Here is a 22743-nt window from a genome sequence, read left to right as displayed (position 1 = left end):
CTGTGGGCGAACTACAATGCTCAGAAGAGAAGGAGTCACATTTGGCTTTTGGAAAGCAAATTTTGCTGAAATAGTTTTTGGGGGGCGTGTCGCATTTAGGACAGCAAAGCAAAAAACAACCCACATGGCATACTATTTTGGAAACTACACCCCTCAAGGAACGTAACAAGGGGTACAGTGAGCCTTAAAACCTCACAGGTGTTTTACGACTTTTTGTTAAATGAAAAAAAACATTTTCACTAAAATGCTGGTTTTTCCCCAAATTTTACATTTTTTACAAGGGTAATAGGAGAAAATGACCCCCAAAATTTGTAACCCCATTTCTTCTGAGTATGGAAATACCCCATTTGTGGACGTCAAGTGCTCTGCTGGCGAACTACAATGCTCAGAAGAGAAGGAGTGCCATTGAGCTTTTGGAGAGTGAATTTGTTTGGAATGGAAGTCAGGGGCCATGTGCATTTACAAAGCCCCCCGTGGTGCCATAACAGTGGACCCCCCACATGTGACCCCATTTTGAAAACTACACCTATCACAGAATTTAATAAGGGGAGCAGTGAGTATTTACTTTGGAACAGTGGGCTGTGCAAATGAAAAATTACATTTTTCCTTTTCACGGACCACTGTTCCAAAATCTGTCAGACACCTGTGGAGCGTAAATGCTCACTGAACCCCTTATTACATTCCATGAGGGGTGTAGTTTCCAAAATGGGGTCACATGTGGGGGGTCCATTGTTCTGGCACTATGCGGGGCGGCTTTGTAAACACACATGGCCTTCAATTCCAAACAAATTCTCTCTTCAAAAGCCCAATGGAGCTCCTTCGCTTCTGAGCATTGTAGTTTGCCAGCAGAGCACTTTACATCCACATATGGGGTATGTTCTTATTCAGAAGAAATGGGGTTACAAATTTTGAGGGGCTTTTTCCTATTTTCCCTTGTGAAAATGAAAAAGTTGGGGTAACACCAGCATTTTAGTGAAAAAACATTTTCCCATCCAACTTTAACAAAAATTCGTCAAACACCTGTGGGGTGCTAAGGCTTACTATACCCCTTGTTACATTCCGTGAGGGGTGTAGTTTCCAAAATGGGGTCACATGTGGGTATTTATTTTTTTGCGTTTATGTTCGAACCGCTGTAAAATCAGCCACCCCTGTGCAAATCACCAATTTAGGCCTCAAATGCACATGGTGCGCTCTCACTCCTGAGCCTTGTTGTGCACCCACAAAGCATTTTACGTCCACATATAGTGTATTTCCGTACTCAGGAGAAATTGCGTTACAAACTTATTTTCCTTTCACCGCTTGCGAAAATAAAAAGTATGGGGCAACAACAGCATGTTAGTGCAAATTTTTTTATACTAACAGGCTGGTGTAGCCCCCAACTTTTCCTTTTCATAAGGGGTAAAAGGAGAAAAAGCCCCCCAAAATATGTAGTCCAATTTCTCCCGAGTACGGAAATACCCCATATGTGGCCCTAAACTGTTTCCTTGAAATATGACAGGGCTCCGAAGTGAGAGAGCGCCATGCGCATTTGAGGACTAAATTAGGGATTGCATAGGGGTGGACACCAGTGATTCCCAAACAGGGTGTCTCCAGCTGTTGTTAAACTCCCAGCATGCCTGGACAGTCAGTGGCTGTCCGGAAATGCTGGGAGTTGTTGTTTTGCAACAGCTAGAGGCTCCGTTTTGGAAACCCTGACGTACAATACATTTTTCCTTTTTATTGGGGACAGTGTAAGGGGGTGTATATGTAGAGTTTTACCCTTTATTGTGTGTTAGTGTAGTGTTTTTAGGGTACATTCACACTGGCGGGTTTCCAGTGATTTTCCCGCTAGGAGTTTGCGCTGCGGCAAAAAATTTGCCGCAGCTCAAACTTCAAGCAGGAAACTTACTGTAAACCCACCCGTGTAAACCCACCCATGTGAATTTACCCTGTACATTCACATGGTGGGGCAAACCTCCAGCTGTTTCAAAACTACAACTCCCAGCATGTACTGACAGACCTTGCATGCTGGGAGTTGTACTTTTGCAACAGCTGGAGGCACACTGGTTGGAAAACCTTCAGTTAGGTTCTGTTACCTAACTCAGTATTTTCCGACCAGTGTGCCTCCAGCTGTTGCAAAACTACAACTCCCAGCATGTACTGGGAGATGTAGTTATGCAACAGCTGGAGGTACGCAACTACAACTCCCAGCATGGCGCAGCTGGAGGTACGCAACTACAACTCCCAGCATGGCGAGACAGCTGTTTGCTGTGTGGGCATGCTGGGATTTGTAGTTTTGCAAGATCTGGAGGGCTACAGTTTAGAGACCACTGTATAGTGGTCTCAAACTGTAGCCCTCCAGATGTTGCTAGGCAACTCATTGGCTTCCATAGGATCCAGAGAGCCGCATTGCCGTCCTCTGCTGCCGCCAATCTCCACCGTCGATCGTCGCCTCTGCCGGTGGGTAAGTGGACCTCGGCGCTGGTCCCCGGTTGGTTTCCCCGTTCTGCCCCGCCTATTGTGGGTGGGCAGAACGGGGAAACCGAAAGTTAACCCTCCAGACCACGATCTGCTATTGGTGGTCGCTTCTTTACGAACAATAGCAGGGATAGGAGGGGTGGCACCCCTGCCACCTCACTCCTATCCCTTCAGGGGGATCGTGGGTGTCTTGGACAACCCCGATCCCCCTTATTTTCCAGGTCACCATAGACCCATATGACCCGGAATGGCGCAAATCGCCGTTGTGAATTCACCGGCGATTTGTGGCGATCGCCGACGTGGGGGGGGGTCTGATGATCCCCCTGGGCATTTGCTCGGGGTGCCTCCTGATCGATATCAGCAGTCACCCCAGTCGGGTCCCCGCCGGGGACCGAAATTCCCACGGACGTACTGGTACGTCATGGGTCCTTAAGACCCAGGGTGTCATAACCTAGCGGTATGTCATGGCTCCTGTAGGGGTACCCCGGTGGTAAACTTTTTTTTTTTACATCAACTGGTGCCAGAAAGGTAAACAGATTTGTAAATTACTTCTATTAAAAAAAACTTAATCCTTCCAGTACTTATTTGCTGCTGAATATAACAGGGGAAATTCTTTTCTTTTTGGAATACCGAACTCTCTGCTGACATCACGAGCACAGTGCTCTCTGCTGACATCTCTGTCCATTTTAAGAACTATCCAGAATAGGAAAAAATCCCCATAGCAAACATATGCTGCTCTGGACAGTTCCTAAAATGGACAGAGATGTCAGCAGAGAGCACTGTGCTCGTGATTCAGCAGAGAGCTCTGTGTTCAAAAAAGAAAATAATTTCCCCGGTAGTATTCAGCAGCTTATAAGTATTGGAAGGATTAAGATTTTTCAATAGAAGTCATTTACAAATCTGTTTAACTTTCTGGCACCAGCTGACTTAAAAAAAATAAAAATATTATATATATATATATTTTCTACCTGAGTACCCCTTTAAAGGTAAAAAATTGGTCCGTCCTTAAGGGGTTAAATAAATGTGTCATTGGAAATGACCGATTTTTAAAATCAAATTTGTATGTTTAACAATGTTTTAACTTTGTGATATTTTTCATGTTACTATTAAAAAAAATATATATTGGAATCTTACAATTTTCCCACTAGCCAGTATGTGTCATAAAGCAAGGTAAAAGATTACATTTTACCAGCCAATTTTTTGTCACTTTAAGATTCTGGAGGGACATAGCACAGGATCCACCACTGACAATAGTTGATGGTCATAGCCCTTCCTTGTACAGAGACATCTGCTCAGGTCACAGAACATACCCACAACACTCTTCTACAGAAGTTAAAGGGGTTATCCAGTTATTAAAAACGTATACCCTATCCACAGGCTAGAGAATAAGTGTCTTATTGCGGGGGGACCAACTGCTAGGACCCCATGCTATCTCCAGAATGACCCTGGCTTTCCCTGAAAATCTCTATAGCATCCACCTTCCTAATACTGGTCTTAGCAGTGAAGGCCAGCAAAGCAAATCACCGGCTGAGGCAGGACACCACTGCGGTATATTTGGCTGAGCAAACCATCGCTGTCAAGGTAAGTATGTCTCGGAAGGTAGGGGTTGGGAAATGGGGAGAGCCGTGCCGTGTTCAGGAGTTGCGGGGGTCCCAGCGGTCGGATCCCCCACAATGAAGCACTTATCCCCTATCCTGTGGATAAGGTATATGTTTTCAATAACTGGATAACTGTCATTAAAAAAAGTAACATTTTGACGTATCAAAAGATTCGATTGGGAGGGATCTGGGTGCTACGACCACCACCGATTGCTATAAAGAGAAGGGCGAAGTCAGCACCAAAGCACTTCTCTCCCCATCTTTCTCTTTGTTGCAGGCGTAGAGGCTCCATAGACATACCTTTGTGACATGTCATATATTTATTTATTTAAATGACAATGTGACTTTAAGGAGTCAACTCCCGACTACATGATCTTATGGTCTTTCCTAATTGGTTAAATGAATATAAGCGATATGTTCCCTCCAGAATTCTACTAAAAATAAAAAATTATTCTGAAAAAAGCATTAAGGTGCCCTTTACAGAAGGCTTCCTATTAAAAAACTGCAAGTAGATATCCTGAAATTGGTGAGGAACTGATCTAGAAAGAACACTGGAAAACTGTATAGGCTTATACTTGTGAGGCCTGCGTGAAAGGCTAAAGCTGGGAATGCAGTAATATGGTTCTCCCTAAAATAGAACTCTACTATTTGGACACCAACATACAAAATAAACATATAAACCTGTTCCAGCTTGTACAGCGGCCAGAATTCCACCCCAGAGGTGACTGCACAGACCTCACTATAAAGACACAAAGGTGATGCTTGCAGATCCACACAAAGCTGAAGTGCTGGCACAAACCAATCATTCTTTTTCAGGTTTCCTATTTTGAGGCTGCTGTTAAAACAACAGAGTCCCACCGGCTTGGCTTGCTGCCTGCTTGGGAGAGGCAAAGTCAACTGTGGAATGCGAGAGGGAAAAAACCACCACAGACTTCTGAGGCCGCGTTTGGATTTCCTTGATTTAAAATTCTAGAAGTTAGGTCTTGCAAAACGGGAAAAAAATTAATAAATAAATGCACGGATGGTAAGAAACAAACCAAAGCCCCTCATTCTTATTGCAATCTGCAAATCCTGACTCTCTTGATTTTTTAATCAACTGGAGACAAAAAGTTAAACAGATTGGTAAATTACTTCTATTTAAAAATCTTAATCCTTCCAGTACTTATCAGCTTCTGTATAGAGGAAGTTGTATATGTGATAGCCTGGGGGAGTAGGGTATGGGGAGTGTAGCTGTGCGGTGACTAAAGGGTGCTTGTTAACCCTTGCTATACATGACGCCAGGGTGAGGGCTCCTCAGTAATGCTTGTCCTACCGACACCCTTCCCAAGAGCGATAGGGAGGTAGATAATAATGGAATGTCCACAACCGGAGAGTTTGCTGAAACAGTTGTAACTTTTACTGAAGATTTCATGCAAGCTTCATAACCGGACAAGTCTCTATACATACAACTGCTTTTTTGGAGATTGACAAAGGTTGGGACTTTAGTAATTTAGAGTCTTTAGGATAATATGCGCTGTTCCACTGGATTTAGGGGATTTAGTTGCGGTCCAGTAGTCACGCTAGCTTTAGCGGGGAGAAGTTTAAAACTCATGGTTTAGTTCCGCTGAGGCCGGTAGGTTTTCAGGCCTAGCGTGTCTTTGCAAGTTGCGCAGATCCGTCCTGCTAGTCCAGCATCCACGAGAGCAGCTACCCAAGAGAGTGATAATTGGCTACAGCTCCCTTATATGGGCAGGGGCTGGACTTGTGCTAATTGGTCCATACTTGTGTCAATCACCATTACAAAGGATTATGGGTAACATGTGACCCAAGGACCTCCAAAAGGTCCTCCAACATACCATAGAGGATATTAACATGGTCACATGACCGAAGGTCCTGCGACGCTATACAAGGTAAGTACTATACATTATATTAAATATATATTATTACTAAATAGGTACATGTATCAAAATTGTAGAATTAGAGTAGAGAAGAGGTGACTAGGGGCTGTCCCACCTGGGGGACCCTGCCTGAGCGTAGTTACTCTGACTTTGGGGACCACCACACAAGGTACCGTATGCAATACGGTACCAGGACACCACATATAGTTCTTTCCAGTCTGACCACAGTATTCTCTGCTGACACCTCTGTCCATGTAAGGAACTGTCCAGAGCAGGAACAAATCCCCATAGCAAACCTATCCTGCTGGACAGTTTGTGATATGGACAGAGGTGTCAGTAGAGAGCAAAGTGGTCAGACAGAAAAGAACAACTCAACTTCCTCTGTAGTATACAGCAGCTGATAAGTCCTGGAAGGATTAGGATTTTTAAATAGAAGTAATTAACAAATGTGTTTAACTTTCTGGCACCAGTTGATTTAAAAAAAAAATAATTGTTTTCCACCGGAGTACCCCTTTAAGGTTGTGCAACTGCAACCCCTAAGACACCAAGCCAGTAGCTTCTTGGCTCCTAGAGGGGCACCTACTGCAGAATAAGCTCTAATGCACAGAAGTTATTGTGGGATACATTATACTCACTCCTTAGGTAATGTTGCAGGTTCTTCCTCTTCCTGTGCAGATGTTTAAGTACGAAACAAAGTTTTCATAGGTTTACGTTCAAGGTAAAAGACCAGAAAGCATGAAATGTTTTTCTAGAGGCCTCCTGCACCTATCTGCATCTATCAGATATAGTTTTCGCTTCCATCCTAAGCCTCGTCAAGGACAGGACAGATAGTAAGAATCAGTCATGCTGCGATCCTTTCTTCACTTCTGTCAATGGACAGGCTTCTACAGCTTGTGTTATTTTCTGCTCTTCCCCCCATATGTGCGGAGGAGAGATTTGTAAGGCTGCTGCCCACTCACTTGTGCTCGGCTTTGGCTCGACTATGCATGTGTGTGGGAGGGAGGGCAGAATCACAACTGTACTGTCTATCTTTATGTTCCTAAATGTGCACAGAATCTGACTAGATGGGTATTCCTCTGCACGCTGTACAGCAGCTGTTATGTGACTCCACGTCATATTTACCCATACTGTAAGGTAGTGGTCTCAAACTGAGGCCCTCCAGATGTTGCAAAACTTCAACTCCCAGCATGCCCGGACAGCCGTTGGCTGTCCGGGCATGCTGGGAGTTGAAGTTTTGCAACATCTGGATGGCCACAGTTTGAGACCACTGCAGTAAGTTTAGGGATGTGGAAATCCTATCGCCCAACACCTGGGACTAGCAGGGCCGGACGACTTCTCCCCCTCTGATTTTATAGCGTTGGCGCTCTGGGTGTATGGAGCAGGCTCCTTACTGGGGCCCCCTCCATACCAAGTGGCCACAAGCCGATTCAAGTAGCTGGGTGCCGCCGCTAATAGCCAGCATGGGTCAAACGCCGTGGCCGGCTATTAAAGGGGTTATCCAGGCAAAAACTTTTTTTTTTTATATATCAACTGGCTCCAGAAAGTTAAACAGATTTGTAAATTACTTCTATTAAAGAATCTTAATCCTTTCAGTACTTATGAGCTTCTGAAGTTAAGGTTGTTCTTTTCTGTCTAAGTGCTCTCTGATGACACGTGTCTTGGGAACCGCCCAGTTTAGAAGCAAATCCCCATAGCAAACCTCTTCTAAACTGGGCGGTTCCCGAGACACGTGTCATCAGAGAGCACTTAGACAGAAAAGAACAACCTTAACATCATATCGCATCGGTCTCGGCGCTCTTGAACGGCCGGGACCCGCGGCTAATACCACACATCGCCGATCGCGGCGATGTGCGGTATTAACCCTTTAGAAGCGGCGGTCAAAGCTGACCGCCGCTTCTAAAGTGAAAGTGACCCGGCTGCTCAGTCGGGCTGTTCGGGACCGCCGCGGTGAAATCGCGGCGTCCCGAACAGCTGGCCGGACACCGGGAGGGCCCTTACCTGCCTCCTCGGTGTCCGATCGGCGAATGACTGCTCCGTGCCTGAGATCCAGGCAGGAGCAGTCAAGCGCCGATAACACTGATCACAGGCGTATTAATACACGCCTGTGATCTGTGTAGAAGATCAGTGTGTGCAGTGTTATAGGTCCCTATGGGACCTATAACACTGCAAAAAAAAGTAAAAAAAAAGTGTTAATAAAGGTCATTTAACCCCTTCCCTAATAAAAGTTTGAATCACCCCCCTTTTCCCATAAAAAAAATAAAACAGTGTAAAAAAATAAATAAATAAACATATGTGGTATCGCCGCGTGCGTACATGTCCGAACTATAAAAATATATCATTAATTAAACCGCACGGTCAATGGCGTACGCGCAAAAAAATTCCAAAGTCCAAAAGAGCGCATTTTTGGTCACTTTTTATACCATTAAAAAATGAATAAAAAGTGTTCAAAAAGTCCGATCAAAACAAAAATCATACCAATAAAAACTTCAGATCACGGCGCAAAAAATGAGTCCTCATACCGCCCTGTACGTGGAAAAATAAAAAAGTTATAGGGGTCAGAAGATGACATTTTTAAACGTATAAATTTTCCTGCATGTAGTTATGATTTTTTCCAGAAGTGCGACAAAATCAAACCTATATAAGTAGGGGATCATTTTAACCGTATGGACCTACAGAATAATGATAAGGTGTAATTTTTACCGAAATATGCACTGCGTAGAAACGGAAGCCCCCAAAAGTTACAAAATGGCGTTTTTTCTTCGATTTTGTCGCACAATGATTTTTTTTCCCCATTTGTCACTGCAAAGTAGAATTGGTGACGCAAAAAATAAGCCATAATATGGATTTTTAGGTGGAAAATTGAAAGGGTTATGATTTTAAAAGGTAAGGAGGAAAAAACGAAAGTGCAAAAACTGAAAAACCCTGAGTCCTTAAGGGGTTAAAAAGAAAAACCCCCACATTTGTAAAACTGTATTTCTTTTTTTTTTTTTTTTAAATATACCTCACAAATAATAAATTTTTGTTTCGGAGCATAAGTTATGGAAAAACGAAAGGTGTCATTACAAAGTACAATTAGTCCAGCAAAAAAACCAAGCCCTTATGGGTCTGTAGATGGAAATATAAGAGTTATGGCTATGATAGGGCGAGGAGGGGGGAAAAAAAAAAAAAAGAGCAAAAACTAAATAAATAAACAAAGGCCTTATTTACGTACTATTTTGGTTGAAATTATTTTGTGTACCAGGATAAGTGGATTTTCACGAGGGACATGTAGATTGTGTTCTGTTTTAGCCCCTTGGACAAGTATTTGTAATTTATACCTGTCCACACTCCTGTGTAAGGCATGATTGCTGCATCACACAAGGAGAAAGAAGACTAAGACATGGAAAATATTCACCTTTCTAGATACTAAGATTATGAAAAAGCTTTTGAGAAAAATTATTATTCAAAATGGTGCAATAAAACCTAGGACCAGCTATATGAATACTGTAAAGGATTATATAAAGCTGCTATTAAATGATGAAAAACAGTCACTTTACTTTCACTTTCCAGGCTCACACACTTTAGAGTCACTCACCCAGAGTCACTGTCATAACCACTGTCAAGGTGCAACATGTGCAGTCACAAGACTCCGCTATTACTGTCACAGCCAAATTACATACAGGGAATTGTTATCCAGGGAACACTAGGGATACACACTAAACAGAGTCCCTGTGTGGAAAGTCCACAGCAGATTACGGTACCAGCAAAGAAAATGGGATCTTTGAAATCTAATCCTGACAAACTGAATGGCGGTGCACATCCATATATGTAGCAGATTTGTCGTGGATTTCCCCGCTGAAATAGCAGCAACTCTGCAACATTTTGTGTGGATTTCTTTCACAAGTAATTTGTCTAGTGAACTTATCCTGCACAGAAAAGGAAAACAGCGGGTGTCATGTGGATGAAGCGGGGCAGAATATTAAAGGAATAGTTCAGTACGGACTATTCTTATTCTATCCTGCCCGGGCTGCAAAAAAGTGAAAATAATCTTTCACTTACCTTCCTACGTTCCCCCGGAGCTCCGCTACAGCTGATCAATCGGCCAGGCTGTCTTATTCTTACTCCCCTTAGCCCGGAACATCACACGGCACTTCAGCCTAGCGATGTCACGCTTCCGCCGATGATAGGCTGAAGCGCCGTGTGACATTCTGGGCTAAGGGGAGTAGGAATAAGACAGCCAGGCCGACTGATCACCTATAGCGGAGCTCCAGGGGAACGTAGGAAGGTAAATGAAAGTTTATTTTCACTTTTTTTTGCAGCCTGGGCAGGATAGACTTACCGGACCGTACCGGACAATTCCTTTGACATCGCACCTCAAATCTCCCCTTGATCTAAAACCCTTAAAGGGGTAATCCGGTGGGAAACATTTTTTTTTAAATGAGCCAGAAAGGTGCCAGAAAGTTAAACAGATTTGTAAATTACTTATAGACAGCAGCCCCCACCTCCTCCTCCTCTTGTAGACAGCTCACTGCGGCTGTCCTCGGGTGTTGCCGCTCCGCTTTCCCGTTCTCCCAATCGCATCATGGCGTCCTATGGAGGAGCATGTGACATACACGTCACTCTGCTTCCTCCATAGCGTTACGCTGAGCTGAGGGGAGGAGGAGTGACGAGTGTGTCACATGCTCATCCATAGGATGCCATGATGCGATCGTGAGAACGGGACATTGAAGCGGGGCCGCACAGCAGCAGGTATCGTGGGGTGCACGCGCTGGACACATTATCGGCAAGATTAGATGCCGATACCGATAACTTAAATTGTGAATATCGGCCGATAATATCAGCCAATCCGACAATCGGTCAATCCCTAATGTCAGCTCACCCAATCCTTTCACACATCAAAGAAACCTCCAATGGTGATACAGAAAAGCAGAAGCCAGCGATAAAAGTAAATTAAGTTACTTTTATCGCTGGCTTCTACTGTTCTAATTTACAATCTGTTTAACTTTCTGGCACCGGATGATTTAAAAAAAAATTTAAAAAAATAAAATAAAAAATAAAAATATTTTCCACCGGAGTACCCCTTTAACTAAGTCCTTAGTATTTTTTGTTTTTCTGACTTCTAAAAGGGGTGCTCCGCCCATAGACATCTTATCCCCTATCCGAAGGATAGGGGATAAGATGTCTGATCGCGGAGGTTCCGCCGCTGGGGACCCCCACATTCTACCATTCTACCTGTAACGGCTTCCGGAACCGCTGGAGGCCCTCAGGCCAATTCCATCCCGACCACGCGGACGTCAGATCGTGACGTCAAGACTCCGCCCCCGTGTGACGTCACACCGCGGCTGGCTATTAACACTTTTAGATCGCCGTTGTCAAAGCTGACAGCGGGAATGTGAATGCTCCCTGGTAAGCTAGTGATGTGGATCGGCCACCCACCCTCCCCCGCAGTGTGATCACGAACATAATAAAAATAAATATATTTGGTATTGCTGCATGCGCAATTGTACAAAATATTAACATATAACATTATGTATCCCGTACGGAAAATTACATACACGTAACAAAAAAATAATTAAAAAATATTAAAAATACCAAACCACAGAATTGCAATTTTTATAATATCCCAGAAAAAAAAGTTAAAAGCGATTAAAAAGTCAGATCAATACCAAAAGGGTACCAATACAAAAAACAGATTATGGCACAAACAAATTGGCCTCATACAGCCTTGTATGCAAAAAATAATAATAAGCTACGGGGGTCAGAAAATGGCAATTAAAAAAATTATCGAAAAAGTTCATAATTTTTATTTTTAAATTAGTAAAACATGATGGAAACTATACAAATCTGGTATTGCTGTAATCAGGCGGCCTAAAGTACCAAAATAACATGTTAGCTTAACCACAAGGTAAATGGCGTAGAAAAGAAAGCCACCAAATTTGTAAAATTATCTTTTACCATTTCAATTTCACTTCCATTTTTTTTTGTTTCGGAGCATATGTTATGAAATAATTAAAAAGATATCATTATAGTAGTTAGTTATGACTATTACAGGGCGAGGAGGAAAAAACGAGAGTGTAAAAGCAAAAGTTGCCCAGGACAAGTGGGTCGTCATGAGGGACAAGTAGATTTTGCTCCATTTTAGTCCCATGGACAAGTAGTTTTTTATTAAGTTTCCACACCCCTGTACCGACAGGTTAGTGTATGTGACACTGATGACAGATTTCCTTTAAAAAGTACCAGTAACCAAATAAAACTCTAAATATAGAGTTTCTTGTGTAATTAGCATACACTTTCCCTTTCACTTGCTTTTAAAATCATCAACATAAATATGTTTAAAATGTAATAGAAAAAACAGCCACTAGGTGGCTCAGTTCTGTTCCCTGCAACAAATAATACAAGAGTTTGGTCTCCTGCCGCCCTGTCAGGAGACCAAACTCAGGAAGTGTGTCTCTGCACTGAGCTTGATTGACAGCTGCACAGAAAGTGAAAGCTACGCAGATTCTCACAGAAAGCTGCACAGACAGAAAGTTGCAGAGACTGAAAGCCTCACTGATAGCAACACAGACAGAAACATGCACAGAGCCTGAGGTCTTCTATTCATCACAGCACTGCAACCATGTGAGAGCGGAAGTGGTCCCCCAGCAGGCTTCAGTAATGTCATGCCTGTTGGGAAACGCCCATTTTCTCCTGCTGGGAAATTGCACTATGTGAGCAGGAAGAAAGGTAAGATACACAGCTTTTTAAAGCTCTGAAAGGGTGGGAGGGGTGTTAGGAGTAGTTCGGGAACATAGCCTGAGTTAGTTTAGAACATTTTATTTGGTGACAGGTGCTTTAAAGGACCTACTCACCAATGCCAGTTCCCACTGCTGAGTGCTTCCTGCATCCATCTTAACAAACAGAAAATGTCTAGTCGGGAAAACACTAGCGGTGGTGGTAGTTGAGTATAAGCACATTTAATTCATTACTGTCATGTAAACAAACTTTTGACATGCCACATGAAAAAAAAAAAGAATAGATAACTTTGCTAATATTTTTTTCCCCTTTTTTCATGAATCTTCCGCATTGGTTTAGGCTCTATTCAAAGCATTCGCCACAGATTCCAACAGACCGGAAATGACAGACACCCCAAAAGAAGAGCCTATTGTCATTGGAGTCAGTCGGGCACTACCTCATGTTGAACAAAGCCTTACTATAGTCTAGACCAGTGGTCTTCAACCTGCGGACCTCCAGATGTTGCAAAACTACAACTCCCAGCATGCCCGGACAGCCGTTGGCTGTCCGGGCATGCTGGGAGTTGTAGTTTTGCAACATCTGGAGGTTCGCAGGTTGAAGACCACTGGTCTAGATCATTATACATTATTCTGCTAGTTGCTATTAGAATTTTTTTTAAATCAGAAATTTTTATTAAAGAGTTTGCAGCTTACAAACAAACAACAAAACCAAACCACATATCCCGCCCCCACCCCTAAGTCCTGTGTCATACCCTCCCAAAAGGATTAAGGCAAAACTTCAAAAATAGAAAAATAGTGCAAGACATAGCAGAAATATTGTACACTCACAAGTTAACAAGAATAGGTTACCTACAGAAGTAAAGCATGTACGTCCACCACTCTAAGGAGTCCGCAGCAGGTACGGGTGAGCATACCCATAAGGGATGACAAAAAAGTACACAGGTAGGGCCCTACTCAGAAGCCATGAAAAAGTCTCATAACTGCAAAACAAACAACAGCACCGGATGAACACAGGACCACAAGACAAATAGGACAAAAGCAACATCGGGAAGACAGCAGACAACACAGGCCGACAGATTATCTTAGAAAAATTTAAAGGGGTACTCTGGTGGAAAATCAAGTGGTACCAGAAAGTAAAAGAGATTTGTAAATTACTTCTATTAAAAAATCTTAAACCTTTCAGTACTTATCAGCTACTGTATGATCCACAGAATTTTCTTTCTGTCTGACCACAGTGCTCTCTGCTGACACCTCTACCCATGTCAGGAACTGTCCAGTGAAGAATAGATTTTTTATGGGGAAATAGACAGAGGTGTCAGCAGAGAGCACTGTGGTCAGGCAGAAAGGTAATTCCAAAAGAAAAGAACTTCCTGTGGAGAAGGGATCAACCGATTATCGGTTTGGCCGATAATCACGATTTTCGGCCCCGCACCGTGACCGCCCCCCCGCACCTTCCCATTGCCTCCCCCATCCCCGGTTTTATTATTACCTGTTCCCGGGGCCCACGCTACTTCTGGCTCCTGCTGCGTCCTGCGTTACGCTGTGCGCAATGACGAGTGACGTGCGTGACGTCACCGTCAGTGCGCACAGTGACAGCTCAGGAGGACGCCACCAGAGCCAGATGTAGAGTGGGGGGGGGGGGTACGATGCCGCACGGCGGTAGGGGGCGCGGAGCGGTGTGGGGGTGGCGGTGATAGGACTCAGGACCCCCGGACAGGCAGGGGGAGAGAAGTGGTGGCGGCAGCGGTTTATTGCGCCCGCTTTAAATCAATGATCTGCAGCGGTGTCGCGGGGGGGATAAATAGCCGATAACTTATACCGGAATATCGGTATAAGTAATCGGCTATCGGCCCTAACCTCCACCGATTATCGATATCGGCCCTAAAAAAACGATATCAGTCGATCCCTACTGTGGAGTATACAGCAGCTGAAAAGTACTGGAAAGATTAAGATTTTTTTTTATAGAAGTAATTTACAAATCTCTTTAAACTTTCTGGCACCAGTTGATTTAAAAATAAATAAATAAATAAATAAAAAAGGTTTTCCAGTGGAGTACCCCTTTAAACTTAGAGTTTGTAGCCTCTCTCTTTTCCGATTCCAGCTCTAAAGCTAAGCTGTAATAGCATGTTTCCATGGAAGTAGGGGACGGTGCCCCATATTTTGGGGGGGGAAAAAATGGATTGGACAAGATAACATCTAACTTGCTCTCAGAGAGCACTGTCCTCACAGACATGTAAACAAATCTTATGTATCTCAAGTCGACCAGAAATATGTATATACTGTTCCAAAATAAGTACTGGTTCAACTGTGTAATTTAGCAGACATGACCAGAGTATTTCCTCTAGGGTGAGCTAACAATATACGGTTACCAGGTTATGAAAGAAAACAGAGGTTGTTAGACAGAGTCAATAACAATATGTAACCGATACATATGCTAACATAACCAGGCACTACATCCTCCAAAATTAGTACAATTCCCTGCTATTTCCAGGGTGGCAAATTTTCAATAGACCTGTTTTTCCCCCTCTGCCGGCTATTCAGAGTTCACATTGATGGCTCTGGACACATGGTAAATCCCAGCAGCTTTGTTCCCTCCTCCACACTTTCATATCCAGACCGGTGCACTCAAAATAGAATTCCCACAACTGTTCCTACAGCTCAGCTATTTTCTGTCAGCATTAAACACATCCTCAGGAAAACCTCTTTTCTTAGCTAGAACACAATACAACATTGATAGTTGTGTCTCTGCCAGCTTTTCTGCTGATAAGATAGTCCCCATGAATGTCTGTAGAGGAGAGGGTCAGAGACAGACCTCTGTCTGCTACACTGAAAAAGTCGCCAAACTGTAAACAGGTCAATTTCATAAAAGTATTTTGCAACAATTTTACTTTTACTTGCAAACCCAATAATGTTATTCTTAACCCCTTAAGGACCCGGGACATTTTTACAGGCTGGAATACCTCTTTAAGGGTGCGTTCACACGGCCGTCTGTCTCCATTTTTTTTATCCCCGTTTTGTTTCTTTTTTTTTGCAGGCTTTAAACGGATTCTAAACGGCTTTAAAAAAAATCCCATTCATGTCAATGGGATTTTTTTTTCAATCCGTTTGCACCCATCTGCACTAATTTCCGTTTTTTTTTTTTTTACGGCAGAAAAAACGGCACATGCAGTATTTTTTCTTACGTCCAAAAAATAGAAGAAAAAAAACGTACACCTTTTATTTATTCTGCAGGTCCATACGATTAAAATGATACCCTACTTATATAGGTTTGATTTTGTCGTACTTCTGGAAAAAATCATAACTACATGCAGGAAAGTTAATACGTTTAAAAATGTCATCTTCTGACCCCTATAACTTTTTTTATTTTTCTGCATATGGGGCGGTATGAGGGCTCATTTTTTGCGCCGTTATCTGAAGTTTTTAGCGTTTTTTGATTTTTTTTTAATTTTTGTATTCATCGGACTTATTGATCGCTTTTTATTCATTTTTTCATGATCTAAAAAGTGACCAAAAATACGCAATTTTGAACTTTGGAATTTTTTTTGCACGTACACCATTACTTACGGTTAAATTAATAATATTTTTATAATTTGGACATTTCCGCACTCGGCAATACCCCATATGTTTAATTTTATTTTTATTTACACAGGTTTTTTTTTTTTTTTTTTTTATGGGAAAAGGGGGGTGATTCAAACTTTTATTAGGGAAGGGGTTAAATGATCTTTATTAACTTTTTTTTTTTTTGCAATGTTATAGCTCCCATAGGGACCTATAACACTGCACACACTGATCTTCATCATTGTTCAATGGTTTCTCATAGGAAACCATTAATCAATGATTCTGCCGCTTGACTGCTCATGCCTGGATCTCAGGCACTGAGCAGTCATTCAGCAATCGGACACCAGGAGGCAGGTAAGGGACCCTCGTGTCCTATAGCTGTTCGGGATGTCGCGATTTCACCATGGCTATCGCAAACAGCCCCCTGAGCTAACCGGCATTAGTTTAGTTTCACTTTAGACGCGATGATCAACTTTGAACACCGTGTCTAAAGGGTTAATAGCGTGCAGCACCTCGATCAGTGCCACGCGCTATTAGCCACGGGTCCCAGCCGTTGTTAGAGGCTGGAGAAGAACAGGAGAAGACTCATGATGTACCGGTATGTCCTTGGTCCTTAACCCCTTAAGGACTCATGACGTATCGGTATGTCACGAGTCTGCGTCATAGCGGGTCAGGCCTAGCCTCTAACAACGGCCAGGACCCGTGGCTAATAGCGCGCGGCATTGATCGCGCTGCCGATCGCTATTAACCCTTTAGACGCGGCGTTAAAAGTTGAACGCCGCGTCTAAAGTGAAAGCATGCCGGTTAGCTCAGTGGGCTGTTCGGGATAGCCACGGTGAAATCGCGGCGTCCCGAACAGCAGGAGGGTCCCTACCTGCCTCCTCGCTGTCCGATCGCTGAATGACTGCTCAGTGCCTGAGATCCAGGCATGAGCAGTCAAGCAGCAGAATCATCGATCACTGGTTTCCTATGAGAAACCAGTGATCAACGTGAAAGATCAGTGTGTGCAGTGTTATAGGTCCCTATCGGAGCTATAACACTGCAAAAAAAAAGTGGAAAAAAAAGTTAATGAATACCATTTAACCCCTCCCCTATTAAAAGTTTGAATCACCCCCCTTTTCCCATAAAAAAAAACAAAAAAAAAAAAACGTGTAAATAAAAATATAAATAGACATATGTGGTATCGCCGCGTGTGGAAATGTCCGAATTATAAAAATATATTGTTAATTAAACTGCACGATCAATGGCGTGCGCGCAAAAAAATTCCAAAGTCCAAAATAGTGAATTTTTGGTCACTTTTTATTTCAAGAAAAAATGAATAAAAAGCGATCAAGTCCTATCAATGCAAAAATGGTAGCGCTAAAAACTTCAGATCACGGCGCAAAAAATTAGCCCTCATACCGCCCCATATGCAGAAAAAAAAAAAGTTCTAGGGGTTGGAAGATGACAATTTTAAACGTATACATTTTCCTGCATGTAGTCATGATTTTTTCCGGAACTACGACAAAATCAAACCTATATAAGTAGGGTATCATTTTAACCGTATGGACCTACAGAATAAAGATAAGTTGTCAATTTTACCGAAAAATTTACTGCGTAGAAATGGAAGCCCCCCAAAGTTACAATTTTTTTTTCCAATTTTTCGCAATAGATTTTTGGGTAAAATGACTGATGTAATTACAAAGTAGAATTAGTGGCGCAAAAAAATAAGCCAGCATATGGATTTTTAGGTGCAAAATTTAAAGAGTTATGATTTTTTAAAGGTAAGGAGGAAAAAACGAAAATGCAAAAACGCTGAGTCCTTAAGGGGTTAAGAGGTTAAAGGGGCTGTCTATTCACTGACAATTAGCTGATTCTACACTGTCCTGTTACGGTGACCTCCTCTCTGTGGGGTAATCCAGAACAAGTGGTCAATTTCCACACAGTACCATCCAATGGGCAAACAGAGCAGGACATGGTTGTCATTGATTGATGGGTTGTCTATGACACACACACACACACACACACACACGAAATTTTTCCACAACCCACGTTTTACATGCTGGGGTCATGTAAAGCTCCACTGGCTTCCGCATTGCTTAATTTATTGACAGATGCACTCTTCTTAGTACATCAGGCACTGCATCGGCGGAGCCACATTTAATACAGACACAATGGGACATAGAGATGGGCCACACACATTGAAAGGGGGCCCCCTGTGCTCAAATGTTGTCTCGAGCCGAACAGGATCGCAGGAAAGGCTCGAAACATCATCCATAGGGCACAAGAAAGCACAAACATATTTAAAAAAATAAATCACATGATCTTTCCAGTGCAGGTAATACAATCAATCAAATTGACACCATATAAATCTTGGCATTAGGGAAACATAGGTAAAATTTTCAAAATTCCTGGATAATCCCTTTAACCCTTTACTGACCACCAATATGTCATTAGAGTAGTCATTAAAAAGAATCTGTTAGCTGCAGTTCGTGTTCCAAACTGCTGGCACTGTTAGATAGCTGTTAGGGCAAGAAGACAAATGGTACCTTTCATATATCCGTCTGTGCTTCTATTACATAGAAAAATGCTTTTATTTTCTGGTGCCAAGTGTCAAAGAGGCGTTACCAAGCCTCTGAAGTGCTGAGCGCTGGAATACCTCCTCACTCTCCCTCCCATTCCTGTCCCTGCTTGATTGACAGTCAGCTGGAAGCAGAGCCTTGTCTCTAAATCTCACACCTGCGCACAATTAGTAAAAACAGTCCAGGAATGAGATGTGGAAACAGGGCTTGGCTTTCAGCTGACTGTCAATCAGACAGGGATAGGGATGGGAGTTCTCAGCTGGGAATGCCTCTGACACATGGCACCAGAGAATAAAAACATTTTTCTACATTATGGAAGCCCAGACAGATATATAATACGTACCATATGTCTTCTTTATCTCAAATCTATTTAACAGTGTCAGCCAAGCCCACTGTTTTTAGCAGGACTGACCATCTAAAGTGTATAGAGGCCTCCCAACTGATAAGATTAGGGAAGAGAAGGATCAGAAGAGATTATGAATATGCAAGAGGAGAAATTACACTTCGTGTCTTCTGGCGAGTAGTGCACAGAGGAGGCAGTAAGCGAAATCTCTATTGCGAATGGAAATGGTTATACATATTCAAAAGGCAGGCGTCAGCGTGCACTTGGGGCCTGGGAACACCCAGTGCACCAAGCCAGCTTTTTTGCATATCCAAAAAAATGGACGAACTGACCCACAGATCTTTAAACAGTAAACACCCTTGTGATGCTGTGTCACAGTCATTAAAAATCATTGTTGCTTAGATATTGCTGAGATATAACCCAGGCAAGAGGGTGGCATGCGCTTCACTAACTGGCAGGATAGTAGATCCAACCTTTTCTCTGCCTAGATTTTTACGCTGCCCGTTTTAGATCTTACTATTGCAGAGGGTCTCAGGAGAGAGACCTGGTGCGATCAACAACTTTTGAAAGTCATCTGAGCTATATGTCAAAAGTTGTTTATAGTTACAGTTACACTTCAATACAACAGGACTAAGACAGTCTAACCTTATTTTTGGAAATAAACCATCAAGATGTTCTACAAAAGTAAAATTTGGTAAGTAACTTCAGCTGCCAACAAGTGGCTTGTTGCACAGTGAAAAAGATCTACCCCTTTAATATAAACGGGTATAATGGATGAAAACAGTAACATGTGGTATTGCATAAATCCCTAAGAATGAGCTGGTAAAATTAAAGGGGTATTCTGGTGGGAAACAATTTTTTTAAATCAACGGGTGCCAGAAAGTTAAACAGATTTGTAAATGACTTCTATTAAAAAAAATCTTAATCCTTCCAGTACTTATTAGCTGCTGAATACTACAGAGGAATTTTTTTTATTTTTGGAACACAGAGCTCTCTGCTGACATCTCTGTCCATTTTAGGAACTATCCAGAGCAGCATGTGTTTGCTATGGGGATTTTCTCCTACTCTGGACAGTTCCTAAAATGGACAGAGATGTCAGCAGAGAGCACTGTGCTTATAATGTCAACAGAGAGCTCTGTGTTCCAAAAAGAAAATAATTTCCTCTGTAGTATTCAGGAGCTAATAAATACTGGAAGGATTAAGATTTTTTTTATAGAAGTAATTTACAAATCTGTTTAACTTTCTGGCACCAGTTGATTTAAAAAAATAAAATAAAGTTTCCACCGGAGTACCCCTTTAACCCCTTCACGACGAAGGACGTAAATGTACGTCCTGGTGAGCTGGTACTTAACGCACCAGGATGTATATTTACGTCCTATGCATATCCGCGAGCATCGGAGCCAGGGACCTGCCCGTAATGGCGGACATCCGCGATCGAGCGGATGTCCGCCATTAACCCCTCAGATGCCGTGATCAATACAGATCACGGCATCTGCAGCATCGCGGTACTTTGAATGGATGATCGGATCACCCGCAGCGCTGCCAAAATAGCTGCTTTTTTTTTTATAACATTTTATTCCAAAAATAATTAATAAAAAAATAGTATTAAAAGTTTTATATAAGCAAATATGGTATCAATAAAAAGTACAGATCACAGGGCAAAAAATGAGCCCTCATACCGCCGCTTATACAGAAAAATGAAAAAGTTATAGGTCTTCAAAATAGGGGGATTTTAAACGTACTAATTTGGTTAAACAGTTTGCGATTTTTTTTAAGCGCAACAGTAATAGAAAAGTGTATAATCATGGGTATCATTTTAATCATATTGACCCAAAGAATAAAGAACACGTCATTTTTACCGTAAATTGTACGGTCTGAAAAAGAAACCTTCCAAAATTTGCAAAATTGCGGTTTTCTTTTTCATTTCCCCACACAAATAGTATTTTTTTGGTTGCGCCATACATTTTATGGTAAAGTGATCAATGGCATTACAACGGACAACTGGTCGCACAAAAAACAAGCCCTCATACTAGTCTGTGGATGAAAATATAAAAGAGTTATGATTTTTTGAAGGCGAGGAGGAAAAAACGAAAATGTAAAAATAAAATGGTCTGCGTCCTTAAAGGGGTATTCCAGGAAAAAACTTTTTTATATATGAGGGCTAATTTTTTGTGCCGTCATAGGTACTTTTTATTTATACTCTATTTGCATATATAAAACTTTTAGATAATTTTTTTGGGAGTAAAAGGTGACAAAAAAAAAAACAGCATTTTGGGACTTTTATTTTTTACGTTCATGCCGTTCACTGTACGGGATAATTAACATTATATTTTGATAGATCAGACATTCACGCACACGGCGATACCAAATATATTTATAAATAAAAAATTTACTCTTTTTGGGGTAAAATTAGAATAATGGACAACTTTAATTTTTATTGGGGGAGGGGATTATTTTTACATTTTTCAACTTTTTTTTTTTTTTTATTAATTTTTTTTATACAATTTTTATGTCCCCATAGGGCAGTAGTTCTCAACCTGGGGTACAAGTACCCCAAGGGGTACTTAGCAGTTCTCCAGGGGGTACTTGAAAAAAAAAATCAGTAATCAGGAGGTCTGGACCACTTTGAAAAAAAATGGTAGGCTGACGTCACTGCACTGAGGAGCGGAGCAGGAGGACAGTAAAGGGGAAGCGCGGGCACTGGGTTGCATTAGGTAGTAACTACCATCAGCTTTGTTGCTCCACTGCCTGTGCAGACCAGGAACCTACTGCTATGAGCCATAACAATAGGTCCCCAGACCAGAGGAGCAGTGGAGCAACAAAGCAGGACAGTATGGTGGCCTGCAACTATATATGGGGGCAGTTTGGGGGCCTACATCTATAGTTGGGGGCACAGAGGGGGCTAACAACTTTATGGGGACGCAAAGTGGGTACTATTACTATGTGTGACAAAAAAAAGAAAGAAGCCTAAAATGTTTGTCTGGCTGGTTCTGTAGAGAAGTCTTGTATGGGAGAAATCTTAATGGCGGTCTAGGCCAGATAGAGAAGAAAAGAAAAGTAAACAACTCCGGTTAGAGAAGACATCACCTGTAAATCATGGGGATATAGGGAAAGGAACACGGGGCCTGTTATAGAGGAAAGTAAAGCATATGAATTATACTATAATCATTACAAAATGTCTCTAATATGGGGGGTACAATTTTTGGGGAATGAACTGTCAAGGGGTACTCAGGCAAAAAAGGTTGAAAACCACTGCCATAGGGGACTCTCTATAGAAATCATTTGATTGCTAATGCTGTTCAGTGCTATGCATAGGACATAGCACTGATCAGTATTATCGGCTATCTCCTGCTCTGGTCTGTTCGATCTCAGACCAGAGCAGGAGACGCGGAGAGACGGACGGAGGCAGGTGAGGGGACCTCTGTCCGCCATTACAGATGATCGGATCGCCGCGGCAGCGCAGCGGGCGATCCGATCACCTATTTTAACGTGCGCATTGCCGCAGTTGCCGTGATCTGTACTGATGTCGGCCATTAACGGCGGGTCCCCGGCTGCTGATTGCAGCCGGAACCTGCCGTGTGTGACACGAGCACCGCTCCAATGCTCGCGGTCATACACAGGACGTAAATGTACGTCCTG

General features: G+C 42.4%; 1 protein-coding gene across 9 annotated transcripts in view; it reads right to left on the bottom strand.

Annotated features, from left to right (window-relative positions):
- Positions 1–22743, bottom strand: part of LOC130355280 (cyclic AMP-dependent transcription factor ATF-7-like) — a 116746-nt gene that overhangs the window by 68013 nt on the left and 25990 nt on the right. The window contains exon 1 of one of the 9 annotated variants that reach the window (XM_056555203.1): positions 13496–13577. The exons of the other annotated variants lie outside the window; for them this stretch is intronic. Within the exon in view, the coding sequence (XP_056411178.1) occupies positions 13496–13508 (13 nt within the window). The 5' untranslated portion in view covers positions 13509–13577. Of the gene's footprint in view, positions 1–13495; positions 13578–22743 lie in introns of those variants that run through there. 9 annotated transcript variants of the gene reach the window in all.

The sequence above is a fragment of the Hyla sarda genome, chromosome 2 (assembly GCF_029499605.1).
Source record: "Hyla sarda isolate aHylSar1 chromosome 2, aHylSar1.hap1, whole genome shotgun sequence".
NCBI lineage: Eukaryota > Metazoa > Chordata > Amphibia > Anura > Hylidae > Hyla > Hyla sarda.
The sequence above is the reverse complement of the archived record's forward strand: the minus strand, read 5'-3'. Positions and strand labels throughout refer to the sequence as shown.